Below are 13,347 nucleotides of genomic sequence, written 5' to 3' on the forward strand. Positions count from 1 at the left end.
GTCGGGAGTTCCAGACCAGCCTCCCCAACATTTTTAGTCTCTACTAAAAATACAAAAAAAAATTACCGGACGGGATGGTGCATACCTGTAATCCCAGCTACTCGGGAGGCTGAGGCAGGAGAATCATTTGAACCCAGGAGGCGGAGGTTGCAGTGAGCGGAGATTGCACCACTGCACTCCAGCTTGGATGGCTAGAGCCTCAAAAAAATAAAAATGAAAAATAAATCACAGAATGTGGCGCACTCCAGGCCCAATTCTCTCATGTAGAAAGAGGAGGCTTGGAGATGAGAACTGGATGCCCAAAGTCACTCAGCTCGCCAGGGGCAGAGCCAGGGTGCTCACAGGGTGGCCAACCTTCCACGTCTGCCCTGGACACGGGACTTTCAGTACTAAAATGTGCGGTCCCGGACGTCCTTCTCCCAGGCCCTCGACACCATAGATGGGCCAGAAAAACGTGCAGGGCTAAAATCTGGTGTCCCCACCCCTGCCCCAGCCACTTGGCGGTCCCGATAGTGAAACGGACTAAGATCAAGGCGCTCTCCCGGTGAGCCCCCCCATTGCAGCCGCAGCGCGGGCAGGGAGGACGCCGCTGGGGCCCGGGTTCGAGGCTGGGCTCTGGGGCTGCGGGGGCGCACGGGCGAGGCGGGCGGGGCGCGGGGCCCCCGCGGCGGCACAAAGAGGCCGGCCGCGGCAGTTTTGAAAATACCAAGGAAGTTGATCTGGGCCGGGGCCCAAGAAGTGACGAGGAGGGAGGGAGGCTTGCGAGCGAGGGAGGAAAGGAGGGAGAGGGAGAGGAGCAGGCGGGAAGGAGGGAGGGAGGAAGGGTGCGCGGGGCGAGGGGCGGCGGCAGACCTCGCGGGGCCCCAGCGGGAAGCGCGGGCGGCGGCGGGATGCGCGCTCTGGGCTGCGGGGCGCGGCGCTAGGCGCCCGGCGGGGCGTCCCCAGGCTGCGACCCCGCGGGACCCTCCACTTCTCCCGCCGCCTCCGCAGCCCGCGCGCCGGAGCATGAGTCCCGGCCGGAGCCCCACGGCCGCGGGCGGCGCCTAGGACGGCGATCCGCGCCCTGGAGGATCCGCCGGCCGCCCGGCTCCACTACAGCTCCAGCCGCCTGCAGCGGGGCCCTCCTGAGGCCCCAGAGGAAGAGACCATGAAAGGTAAGCGCGGCCTGTGGGGGGCAGCTCCGAGGAGGGCCGCCTGCACCCCCGCTCCACCCAGGGCCTGGGGGGCGCCTTTTCTGCAGGCGAGGCTGAGAGGAGGGCAGGGCGCCTCTGGCTTTTCCCCTGCCTCTTTGGGCATCCTGCGAGACAGGACGGATCCCTGAAGACCAGAGGAAGCAAAGAGGAGAGGGAGGATGGGGACACTCACACACCCCCCTTGCAGTCCTGTTCTCATCGGCCGTTGCTCTAACCTCACAAATAATTTTAAAATCCAGAGAAGTTTCTGATCCCTTTAACCAGTAGACGCAGAAAGGCATCACCAGCCCAACTTTCCAACAGTGTAAATTTCGACCCTGGGGACCCATCAGAGAGGCCCCTGCAGCCCCCACCGAGCCTTTCAACCGGGGGCCAGGCCTAGGATTCTCCCCCAGGACCTCCAGCCCTTCCCCAAAAGAGACCTGCAGTGTCAGAGCCCCTCAGCCCAGGCCCTGCCCTTCCCAACCCCTGAACCCTGCCTGACCCACCCTCTGACCTCCTTGGGAGGAAGCCGCCGGGGAAGCCCCATGGGCCAGGACTGACCTCTCCCCAGGGTGGTGAGCCAGCACCAGGGTGGCCCTTGCAGCCAGTTCTTGGGATGGAAATAAGAACCAGACATGATCCCAAGTGGCCATTTCCAGGGCCTGGGTGTCTTTAGGATCCCAAGTGGCCATTTCCAGGGCCTGGGTGTCTTTAGGCCCCTACTTGGTCTTCAAGGTCATTTTGAGGCTACAGGAGAAGCAGGCTTTGGAGTTATCTCATGAGGCAGGGAACCTTCGAGGTTTTTAACGCCATTTTGGGTGTCTTTCAGTAATCCTCCTGTAACACCCCCAGCAGATGCTTGTGTTCCTAGCAGTGAGAACCTCACCACCTCATCTGCTTATGGAAAGTAGAAACTGAAAAGGGCCTTTGAGATCATCTACAGGGCTCTCAACCACACTCTCAGGTGCCACTGACAGGTATGGAGGTGGAAGAGGTGGGGCCAGAGCTCTCAGCCTACTTCAACCAGAGCAGCTCTGTTTGTCTCTCATACACAGAATGGCCTGAGGGTTCATTGGAAGAAAGGGCTCCACCGACAAACTTCTGACTGCATGCAGCCTCCGCATTGCATAGTTAGGGAAACTGAGGCCCAAGCAGGTAGGGCTGGCTTCATGGCTTCTGCAACCAGTGCCATCGTACAAGGTCCCACACTTGGTTTAATGCTCTGCAGGTGCTATCTTGAACTTTTTAAAAATGTATTTTATTTTGTTTTATTTTAGAGACAGGGACTCACTCTGTTGCCCATGCTGGAGTGCAATGGCATGATCATAGCTCACTGCAGCCTCAAACTTCTGGGCTCAAGTGATCCTCCCACTTCAGCCTCTCATGTAGCTGGTACTACTGGGACTACAGGTGTGCACCACCATGCCTGGATTTTTTTTTTTTTTTTGATAGATATGGGGCCTTATTATATTGCCCAGGTTGGTCTATAACTCCTGGCCTCAAATGATCCTCCCACCGCAGCCTCCTAAAGTGCTGGGATTACAGCCTTGATCCACCATGAGGCCTGAAATTCTTACAATTTTTTAACAAGTCATCCCCTCCCACCAACACACAAACACACACACTTTCCTTTTACACTGGGCCCCACAAATTATGTAGCTGGTCCTGTGGACAGAAGTGAGTTGTTACAAATCACAGTTAGTCGGGGTGACTAGACCCCAGGACTCCTGACTTCTAGTCTAGAATCCACCTTGCCTCTTTGTGGCTTCCTTCCCTCTGCCTCTGGCACCTTCTTTCTGTGCTTCCCGTTGGCCTCCCCAAGTCCTAGGCTCTGCAGGATGAGCCAAGCAAGTTATAATCAGCCCTAGGGAGCACCTGGCAGGCAGTGAGGGGAGCATCGCCCCAAGTCCTGCTCCTCACTGAGACACCTTTGCAGCTGAACCCTCTGCAGTCAGCTGGCCCAGGGCAGACCATTACTGGAAGCCTCCAGAAAGGTCTTGGACCACATCTTACACGGGGCCACACTGCCCTGGACCTTGTTGATGGTGGTAAGATGTTTCACATTCTCAGAGTGGCTCCACCCCAATTCCAGACAAGCACCAGCAGGGTGTGGTGGCAGATACCTGTAATTCTAGCTACTCCGGAGCCTGAGGAGGGAGGATCGCTTGAGCCTGGGAGTTTGAAGTGTAATGAGCCATGATTGCACCACTGCATTCCAGCCTGGGCAACAGAGTGAGACCCTGTCTCTAAAAAAATAGAATTTATTTTAAAAAAGAGGCAGGGCCAAAATCCTGTGAAATAGAGAAGAAAAGAGCTGGTGTGAATGAATATTTAAAAAGAGGCGCCTGAGGAGGACCCGCTGACACCACGTTGCAGGGTTCCAGGCTCTCCTTGTGCTGTGGGTTCCTATACAGGAAGCCAAGCCCTGCCTCTCTTCTCCTTTCCCTTGGATCCCACAGCCTCTTCATGTGCCGAGCGGGATTCCTGTCTACGGAGGCCCAGAGGGCGGCGCTGGTGTGTTTTTCCTCCAGCCTCCGGAAACCCCTCAGTGATCTCCCATAACATCGCAGGGGCTGCATGGGCTGCGGGGCTGGGGGCTGACTTCCAGCACTTCCCTCCCTGGCAGCCGGGAAGAGCCGCCGCCTCTACCTGAGATGGAAACGGCAGGGCAGACAGCAAATAATTGGCTTTGGGGATCTGTGGGGTTGTAAAGAACCAGGATTTTTTTCACTCGAGTGGAAAAAGTAAAGTGCCCGGCAGAGTAGGGCAGGCAGCCCCTTCCAGAGGACCCTTCCCGTGCTCCTCCAGAGGCCACACCAAACTTCGAATTACATCTGTTGGCAAAGGATCATGCCCTGCTCAAAACAAACACGTGATGTGATGTGATGTTGTATGGAGAACCAGTGATGGTGGGGAAGGTGATTAAGAAAACACGCTAGTCGGGCTGCCCAGCCCACCGGTGGCCGAGTGCCAGGGCCCACTCTGCCAGCCAAGCCATTTCCACCCGAGGCCCCTCCTGCCCCACGGCCAGCTGACAGGGCCTCCCAGGCCGCTGCCTCTTTTGATCCAAGCTGGCACCTGGCCCCTCTCACACGCAGCCCTAAGGGGACACTCAGGTGCCACCAGCCCCTTGGTGATAGGCCCACCTTGGAGCTTCCTACTGGCTTGTCCAAGCCATTAGCAGCCACCTGTGGGGTTGTTTCCACACCTCCAGTAAGAGTGACCCACCCCCAAGATGACCAAGACACAGGCTGGTGCACTGTGAAGACTGATTTGAGAGTCGAAGACATGGGCTTTAGTCCTGGCCCCATCATCTGCCCTCTTCGGCCCCTGGGTGGTCCCTGAGGCCCAAGAGCTCTGCGCCTGAGCACCACTTGGGGAGCGGAAGTGACTCAGTGGTGAGGTGGCTGGAAGCGGGCCCACCTTGTGGCCTGTTTGCCCCGAGAGACTTCTGCTTGACTGCGGTGGCCAGGGCAGGGGGCAGCCCTCTGTTCCTCAGGCGTGGGAGAAACAACCCCTCCTTCCAGAATCAGAGAGCAGTGCCCACTTCATGTGGGCAAAGGGTGGAAGTGGGGAGAGGAGGGGCTGTGAAAACACAGCGATGCAATCCCAGGAGGAATCTGCCCTGCACCGCTCCTCTGGCCGAGAGGAGAGGATCTCCACTCATGAGCGGCCAGGCTGGGAGCCCCAGAAAGCCTGACCTCATTCCCCAGGGGCACGGGAAGGAGCCAGGGCTAGAAGAAAAGGAGCTGATGTGGTGAAGGTGAAAAGAGCCACCAGACAGCCTAACTGAGGGGTCCAGGGAGCCCAGTGGCTCAGATGTTGGAGTTCGGCTCCAAACCCTCAAACATCGGCCCCACTCCCACCCCCAGCCAAAACAGTCACTTTGCCTTCTAGCTGGGGGTAAGCCTAATAACTGAAGACTCAGGTCCCAAGGCTCATTTGAGAGCGAGGAAAAAGCCTTCTGTTTCTCAGTAGGCTAGGTTGATGGATAGCTTGGCGGTTTCCGTGAAGGACAGGCAGCTGTTCTGGGTGTTAGAATTGATGTACAGGGTGGCATAGCTGGGCATGGCTCTCATACATGCACTGCCAATGTTTGATCATGTTTAATTTAGTGATTGTGTGTGTGTGTGTGTGTGTGTGTGTAGAGCATTGAGTCCCAAGGTCAAGCCCAGCCCTGTCATAGGCCAGCTTTATCACTGGGATGAAGTCCCTGGTACTCCCTGGGGTCAGTCCCCTCATCCAGGTGGACCAGATGATCCCACGGGATGGCATCAGAGTGTAAGTTTCATGACAGTGGGGTCTCTGTCTGTTTCTGGCACTTAGGGGGTGTCCACTACGTCTGTTCAGTGTGCCCATCTGTACTGTACCATGGTATCGTCATAACCTCGCGCAGGCATTCCGTAAACATGCAGAAAGATGCCTGTATTCAACAAACAGCGAGGGGCGACTGCCAGGTGCCCGGCTCTGTATGTCTATATATGTCTAAGGACTGAGGAAGCTACAAAGAGCTCAGATGCTGTCCTTTCTCTCAGGGAGCTTACTCTTTACTAGGACACATAGGATTTGTGTCCAAGTCACTCAGAAAAAGACTAACAGTGATAAGTGTCTTAAGGGAGGTCCCAGCGAGAGAGTTTGGGGGTGGGTTGGGCTCTTTTCCTGGCTTTCCTTCTTTGCTGCTGTTCTTCGAAATGCATCCTCGGTTTCAGCCACTGACAGGCTCCTGGTTCTTGCTGGCACCCATTCCCTGAACAATCTCTCCCAGCCTCGAAGATGTGACATGTGGGAGCTGGCAAATCTGACGGCACCAGATTTGCCTCTCTGGGCTTCACAGCTGTATTCCCATCGGTGTCCTCAACGTCTCCAGGTGGAGACCTGCAGGCACCTCTTCATGGTTCAGATGAGACACCTTCCCCTTCACCTGAACCCAAGCTAAAAAATGGGTTATTCTGGGTTGTTGCCCCAGCCCACACTTTTCAGTCAGCCAACATGTATGGAGTTCCTGCTTTTAGGGAGGAAGCACGCTAGTTGGAAGGCAAGCCTGGGTGCTTTCTGCCCTCCCAGCAGAAACAAGACGTGGACACCTGAGACAAGAACCGAATCATCCAGGCAGATGCCACAAAAGAACAAATGCACGGCATATACGGGAGATTGGATGGGAATCCCGGGAGAGAAAGGGAGCATTTCAAGTTGGGCAGTTCAGAAAGGCTCCAGGGAGGAGCTGAAGGGTGGGGAAGACTTGGATGGGGTCAGTGAAGAGGGCAGGAAGGAGTGCTGGGAAAAGTTGGACAGCAGGTCCTGGGGGAAGAGTGTTTGGTGGTGGGGGAGAGAGATGGCCTGCAGTTGAGGGAGCCCTAAGCCAGAAAGGACCTGAGTGCTCCATAAAGGACACGCGGTTGTGTCTGGTTGACATTGGAGAGCCCTGGGAGGGTTTGTCAGGAGAAGGCCTATTTGCCACTTGCCCCTGGAGATATTCTCTCGTGGCCTTAGCCCATGTTGAGAAACCTCTACTTTTAGAGAGTGGGAGGAAGAAAATGAGCTTGTAAAGGAGCCAAGAGGAGCAGTCCAGGACACAGGCGGAGAACCATGATGGTAATGTCATGGAAATTGAGAGGAGAAAGTTCCAAGGGGGAGGAAATGACCCACCGCGTTGTCTGCTGATCAGCAGAGTTACTCAGGATTCATGGATCAGAGAAGGCCAGGTTGCAAGGGCCAGAGGGGCTGAGTAGATCAGAAGCAAAGGCGCAGGAGGAGCTATGTCCTTAGAGTGGGAGGCAGGGCCCAGCTCAAAGGATTTCAAGGCAGGGATGGCCGGTGCTCACTGGGAGGAGGAGGGACAGAAGAGGCATGGGGGGACTTGGGGACAGAGCGGTGGAATTGAGGGAGACTTGCTTTGAGAAGAAAGAATCTCTTTATCGGGAGGCAAGGGAAGGAGAAAAGATGGTTACAGACATAGACTGTGCATTACTAGCAGCTGCATTTAACCTTTTTATAACACATTTATTATTTTTTAAAAAATCAAAAAATTCCAAAAAGGAAAAACATTCACTCACATGAACTCCTGCCCTTTAGAGATAATAAATGACAAAATGTAGATGAACATTCTTCAGAAATCATTCTGTGTATGTTTGCACAGATTTTTTTTCATGTAGATAAGATTACACTATCCATGTTATTTTTATTTTTATTTTATTTTACTTTGAGACATAGTCTCACTCTGTGCCCAGGCTGGAGTGCAGTGGTACCATTGTAGGTTACTGCAGCCTTGACCTCCTGGGCTCAAGGATCCTCCCAGCCTCACAAGTAGCTGGGACTATAAGCAGGTGCCATCATGCCCAGCTAATTTTTGTATTATTTGTAGAGATGAAGTCTCGCTATGTTGCCCAGGCTGGTCTCAAGCTCCCCACCTCAAGCAATCCTCCCTCCTCAGCCTCCCGATTACTTAGCGTTTTTGTTCTGAGTGGTGGTTTTTAGTTGTTGCTTTTGTTTTTGTTTGTTTGTTTCTTTGCTTGAGACAGAGTCTTGCTCTGTTGCCCAAGCTGGAGGGTAGTGGCACTATCGTGGCTCACTGCAGCCTCAACCTCTTGGGCTCAAGCAATTGTCCTACCTCAGCCTCCCAAGTAACTGGGACTACAGATGCATGCCACCATGCCCAGCTAATTTTTGTATTTTTTGTAGAGATGAGGTTTCACCCTGTTCCCCAGGCTGATCTCAAACTCTTGGGCTCAAGTGATCCTCCTGCCTTAGCCTCCCAAAATGCTGGGATTACAGGCGTGTGCCACTGCACCCAGCTTGCAGTATTTTTAAAAAATGGTTTCATAACATCCCATAGTAAGACTCTACGAGCATTTATGTAACCAATCCCCTGGAGATGGGCATTTTAGCTATTTGCATTTTCCCTCAGATTTATCATAGCATGCAGTGATCACCTTTACACATACACCTTGGCCTAATTGTGTAATTATTCTCTTAACATGAAGTTCCTAGAAGGAGGATTACTGAGTCAAAGGGCACTTGCCCTTGCAGTATTGACAGAGGGTGCCAGGCTACTCAGAATGCACAAGAAGGCCTCTTTCCCCATCCCTTCCCCAGACTGGCATCTGGAGAGAGTTAGTGGATGATAAAGAAAGAAGTTGGAACCTCATGGTCTTGATCCTTTCAGAAAAGGAGGGGGTGAGCTCATCTTTGGGGAATGAGGTGGGCTGACCTGAGGAGGAACCCAGGAATGGGAAGTGAGGATCCAGATGGCAGGACTTGGCTGAAGCCAAATGCATGCCGCCCTCTGACACTCTCCTGCAGCTCCAGGCTTCTCTATTGCAATTCGAAGAAAGCAGGCCGAGGATGGAAGGGACCATGGCCAGGAGAGAGAACTACAGGCTCCAGGGGGCAGAACTCGACCCTTGGGGACTGGGCTGGGCTTGGAGGCCAGGGCGAATGAGAACTTGGAGGAAGGAGAGTGAGGAAAGGCTGAGTGCCCTGGGGATGAAGAAGGCAAGGGGCTTGAGATCAAGCAGATGGAACAGCAATAAGCCTTAAACTCCAGAGGGCAGGCAGTATGTGTAGAGATGAGACAGTAAATCCCATGTCCAGAGCCCTGAGTTTCAACAGAAAAGCTGCTTCCATTCAAGTTGATGGCAGGAGACGGAATGAAGAATTCATCCAATCCAGGTGATGTCATTGTCCAGAACAGTGTTCCCTAAAGTCAGAGTCCCTCTGCCTCTGAACATAGGTCCCAGAATTAAAAGATACATTTATTTTTCAAGATCTGCAGGAAGTTCCATGACCAAATAAGTCTGAGAAACGTGGAATTAAACACAGATTTAAATGGGCTTATTATTTTTTTGGCAGGACTTTTCAAAATGTTTACCATGTGAATGTGAATCTCTAAGATGGCGATAGAGTATGCCATGTTTTCCACACTTACTTGATCAAATAATCCTTTTTCACAAAGAATAATTTGGGACTAGTGTCCCATAGGATATGTTTTGAAAAACTGATTTCTTGTAAGTTGGAAATTGGTCCTGGGAGTGATGGGGGTTGGGAGATGGCAATAAATGGCAGCATTAATTGGAATAGGATAGAAAAATAATCCTAATAAAAGTGGCTGCTACTACTATTTATTAAGCATTTACGATGTACCAGGTACTTTTCGTATACGTCTCATTGGATTTTCACAGCAGCTCATTGAAGCGGACGATCTCCCCACCATTTACGCATAAGGAACATGAAACTCAGAGGAGGGAAGTGGGGTGCCCGTGCGAGACAGGGTAGGATTTGCAGGATCAGGGGTGACAACAGGGATCAAGAGAACTGATGATTCCTGGCCAGGCATGGTAGCTCATGCCAGTAATCCCAGCACTTTGGGAGACCCAGGGAGGAGGATCACTTCAGGCCAGGAATTTGAGACCAGCCTGGGCAACATAGTGAGATCTTGTCTCTACAAAAAATAAGCAAGATTAGCTGGGTGTGATGGCACACACCTGTAGCCTCAGCTACTTAGGAGGCTGAGGTGGGAGGATCGTTTGAACCCAGGAGGTCTAGGCGGCACTGAGCCATGATCGCACCACGGCACTCCAGCCTGGCCAATAGAGCAAGACCTTGTCTATAAAAAGAAACAAAAAAAGAAAAGAAAAGAAAGCCAGTGATTCCCACCCCTCCCATCCCTCTGAATTCATGGGGTTCAGGGGAGTCGGGGGGGGGTTGGTGCTGTGGACAGAGAGGAGATCAGTGTGTAAGTAATGGGGGGAGTCTGTTGCATTGAGTGAGTAGCCTGGGTTCTTGTCTCAACTAGAGGCAGCACCAGCCTGCGAGCAGGTATTTAGAAATGGGTGGGCATTCGGGGTTGTCACAATGACCAGGGATTGCTACTGGCCTTTAGCGGGCACAGCCAGGATGCTGAATGTCTGTGCAGCGTGGGCCGTGCTCATCTAATGAAGAATTGCACCACCTGGAATAGGGTCCAAGTTAGAAAAGTTGAGGGCAAGAAAGTTGTTTAGGATAAAGAGGGTTTAGGATAAAGCAGGGATTTACCCACAACCTCTGTGGTTACCAAGAACAAGGTGGGAGGCAGCCGAAGGGATTCAGGTGGAGGTGGCAGGAACCGGGAGGGAAGCCTGTCTCAGAGTAGCAGATGTGGTTTTAGGGATGCAGGAGCTTGAGGATGGGGACCAAAAAAGGGGCGAGTGCTGGAGGAGAGAAACTGGCAGAGCCACGGAAGCAGAAAAGGACAACTTCTTGAGCAGGAAGATCTGAAGGGAAAGGACCTGTGTCTTGAGACCTGAGCGGGCAGGCGGATTCCCAACTGATTACAGACAAACCCACAAAGGAAGCCTGTGGAGAGGGGGTAGTGGCGGAAGGGCTCTAATGAAAACAATTTTGCAACCTTACTTATAGCGTTCTCCAACCTTAAACTATAGCTATTCTGCACTTTAAATATAGCATTGGCTCCAGAGAAGACTCTGAAATCTTTATTTTTACCGATCCAATTGGCTGTTTTGAAAACCCACTCTGTGAACCCTGCAGAAGATAATTATCAAAATATGTTCCTTGAAGGGCCCAAAGAAAGACCTTTTATTCAGTTCCTCGAGTCTCTCCCCCTTGTTGACTCATATGGAAGAATGCAGTCCCAGAAAGGCGAAAGAGGGAACCAAGGACACATTTTTGGTCAACCAAAAGAAAGCCGGCATTGGTGACCACAGTTGAGTTAGCAGTTGGTTAACAGGTCCGGGCTATTTTCTAACCCCAAAGGGAGAGCTGAACCAAGCTCAACCCCAGTGGAGTCAGTGGCCATGCTTAGCAATGTGCCAAGACATGCACCCTCCATCAAACTTGCTACTTGGCTCTGTGAGAGCAGAGGCTTAAAAAAAAAAAGAAATTTCTCCTCTTGTGGCTGTCCTTCTTTCTGGAGTTTGAGATGGATATTGTGACCTAAGGGATGACAGGAAGAGAGGCCCTTTCAAATTTCTAGTGGTTGCCACTATTTTATGGCTCTGGGTTTGCAGCCTTGGCCTTCCCAGGCTATTTAACTTTTTTTTCTAAGCACCTTGCCTGTGATTTGGGTAGTAATCACTGCAAGAAGATTGGGGACTGGCTGTGCCTTTCACTAGGAAATCCATGGGGCTGGCTTCTTTATGACAGGGACCATGGCCCTCCCTCATAGCAGCTGTGGTCCCTTGGGGCCTTGGGATCAGAGCAGGCAGAAACTGGCTCATGGAGTCTTAGATGTTCATTCTTTCATGATTCCCATGCTGTCCCAAGTTTGTCCCCAGAGAGGAGTTTTCCCATAGGTTTTTAGGTCCCAGCATCACCTTATCTTCTCCAGTGTCCTCTTCCAAGCCCACCCGCTCCTGCCAAAATAACCTTGCTCCTGGAATCCACAAAATGAAGAAAAGAAGGTGGGAGAGAGAGAGAGAGAGAGAGAAGAGAGACAGAAGGCAACCAGTGCTATTTCTGCCTTCCTATAAATGGAGTCTCTCTCCAGACACCTAGAGCCTATCATATGATGAAATCACATGATGATTTCATTACCCCTTCCAGACACCCAGCATGCTTCACACTCAGGCACTCCTCGATTTTCAGCATGTCAAGAGTCCTACATTTCTTTATACATGACACAGACAAGAACCAGCGCCTTTAGAGAGCTATAGACATATTACATACAGGTGGTATTGAAAAGCAATTAACTGGGACAACAATGGAAAAACACGACCCCCCCCCCAAATAAGAGCCCTTGGAGCTTTAGGAGAAGAATATGATGTCCCTTGTTCTGTTCTGAGAAGGGGAGGGGAAGCAGAGCCAACATTTTGCTCCTACCCAGTCCTCCACCAGCTCATTCCTTTGCAGTTCAAACACCAGCCCTTGGTATATAAATTTCGCCTTCGCTGTGAAATTTTATAAATTTCAAAAGGTATATAAATTAAGCCTTTGCACTCCAAATGCATCCATCGTCCCCAACACTCCCTAGCCATGGAGAATCCTAAGAATAAACCAGATTCCAACCCTATTTTAAGTCATCAATCTTCATTTTTTAAATACACATGAGCTCCTGATTAAAATAGCAGAGGATAACAGTTAACTGAAGACATAGGCCTTCGCCGAGGGCCAGAAAACACATCTTTATGGAACATCCACTATGTGATCAACCCTGTGCTGAAAGCAGTTGAGGGGAGCTTTCCTGACCACAGGGATGAAGCAAACTGCTAGGAGTGTGACCTGTCAACAGATATCAGGCTTATATGGAAAGGTCTTGTCCCAGTTCTGAGGCATTTCTGAGATGGGCATGTGCAACTCTGCAGACACTCAAATGCGTGTTTGGATTCTGCCTCAGATTCTTGGATATTTAGGAGCCACTAACCAGCTTCCAGGCCACTCTCTGAGCCTTTGTGACATGATGGAGGTGAATTTGCAAATTCCCTTCCCACCCTCTCAGGCTGTGGTTCTCTATCCCTGAAACCCCTTTGGAGAGGTGGTGCACCTAACGCTAAGTCAGTTTGCCCTTAATGGCAGGAGAATAGGCATAGAAGACGGAGAGGGGAAGGAAATTCTTTTCCCATCTCTATTAACCCCGCTTGGCTTAGTTCAAGGAGGCACTACGGATGCCTGCCTAATCAGTCATCCTCTGATCAATCACTACTCTGGGGCCTCAGCCAGGGCTTTTTCATTCTTGGTGACTGTTTATTCATCCATACATATTCTGATCAGAACAATCTTGGTATAACGTGAACATAATGAGCTTGTGCTTGCAAAGGGCTCGGCTTATAAGAGCCTCACAAATGCTTTGGATTATGTTCTCATTAAGTGAACGAGGCTACAGTGGTGAGTTACTACAGCATTCCAGACATAGGTGAGTCAGGGGTCCCCACAGTCCGGGGCTTAGTGCTGGAAGACAGGAAATCCAAGGGATTAGAGAGAGAAGACCTCTTTGGGGATTGGGGAGGGCTGTGAGTTATGGAGCTGAGATGTCAGTGGAGGGAAGATGGCCAAACACCCGTGGTCCCCCTAGTCTAGAGAGATCCAAGATCCTCGCTGGCAGCCGCCACTTCCCTTCCCATGGGTCACTCGGTACGGTACTGGAAAGTCTCGTTAGCAATTTCCACTGGCTAACAGTTGCTAATTTGGGGGGCTGTCCATGGGGAAAGCTGGTTATAACAAAGCTCTGTGTTTTTTGAGAGGG

General features: G+C 51.7%; 1 protein-coding gene across 4 annotated transcripts in view; it reads left to right on the plus strand.

The window, feature by feature from the left end:
- The first annotated feature begins 816 nt into the window (after positions 1-816).
- The window catches only part of SCARA3 (scavenger receptor class A member 3), a 78,191-nt gene continuing 65,660 nt past the window's right edge, over positions 817-13,347 (plus strand). For 2 of the 4 annotated variants that reach the window (XR_001720108.3, XM_003311686.6), the window contains exon 1: positions 820-1,154. Coding sequence is in view for 3 of the 4 variants with exons in the window: in XM_003311686.6 (XP_003311734.1) it covers positions 1,148-1,154 (7 nt within the window). In the remaining variant the exon portion in view is untranslated. Of the gene's footprint in view, positions 1,155-13,347 lie in introns of all 4 variants that reach the window. The other 2 variants (XM_016959268.3, XM_009455082.5) reach the window with 2 other exon arrangements.

The sequence above is a fragment of the Pan troglodytes genome, chromosome 7, assembly GCF_028858775.2.
Source record: "Pan troglodytes isolate AG18354 chromosome 7, NHGRI_mPanTro3-v2.0_pri, whole genome shotgun sequence".
Classification (NCBI taxonomy): Eukaryota; Metazoa; Chordata; class Mammalia; order Primates; family Hominidae; genus Pan; species Pan troglodytes.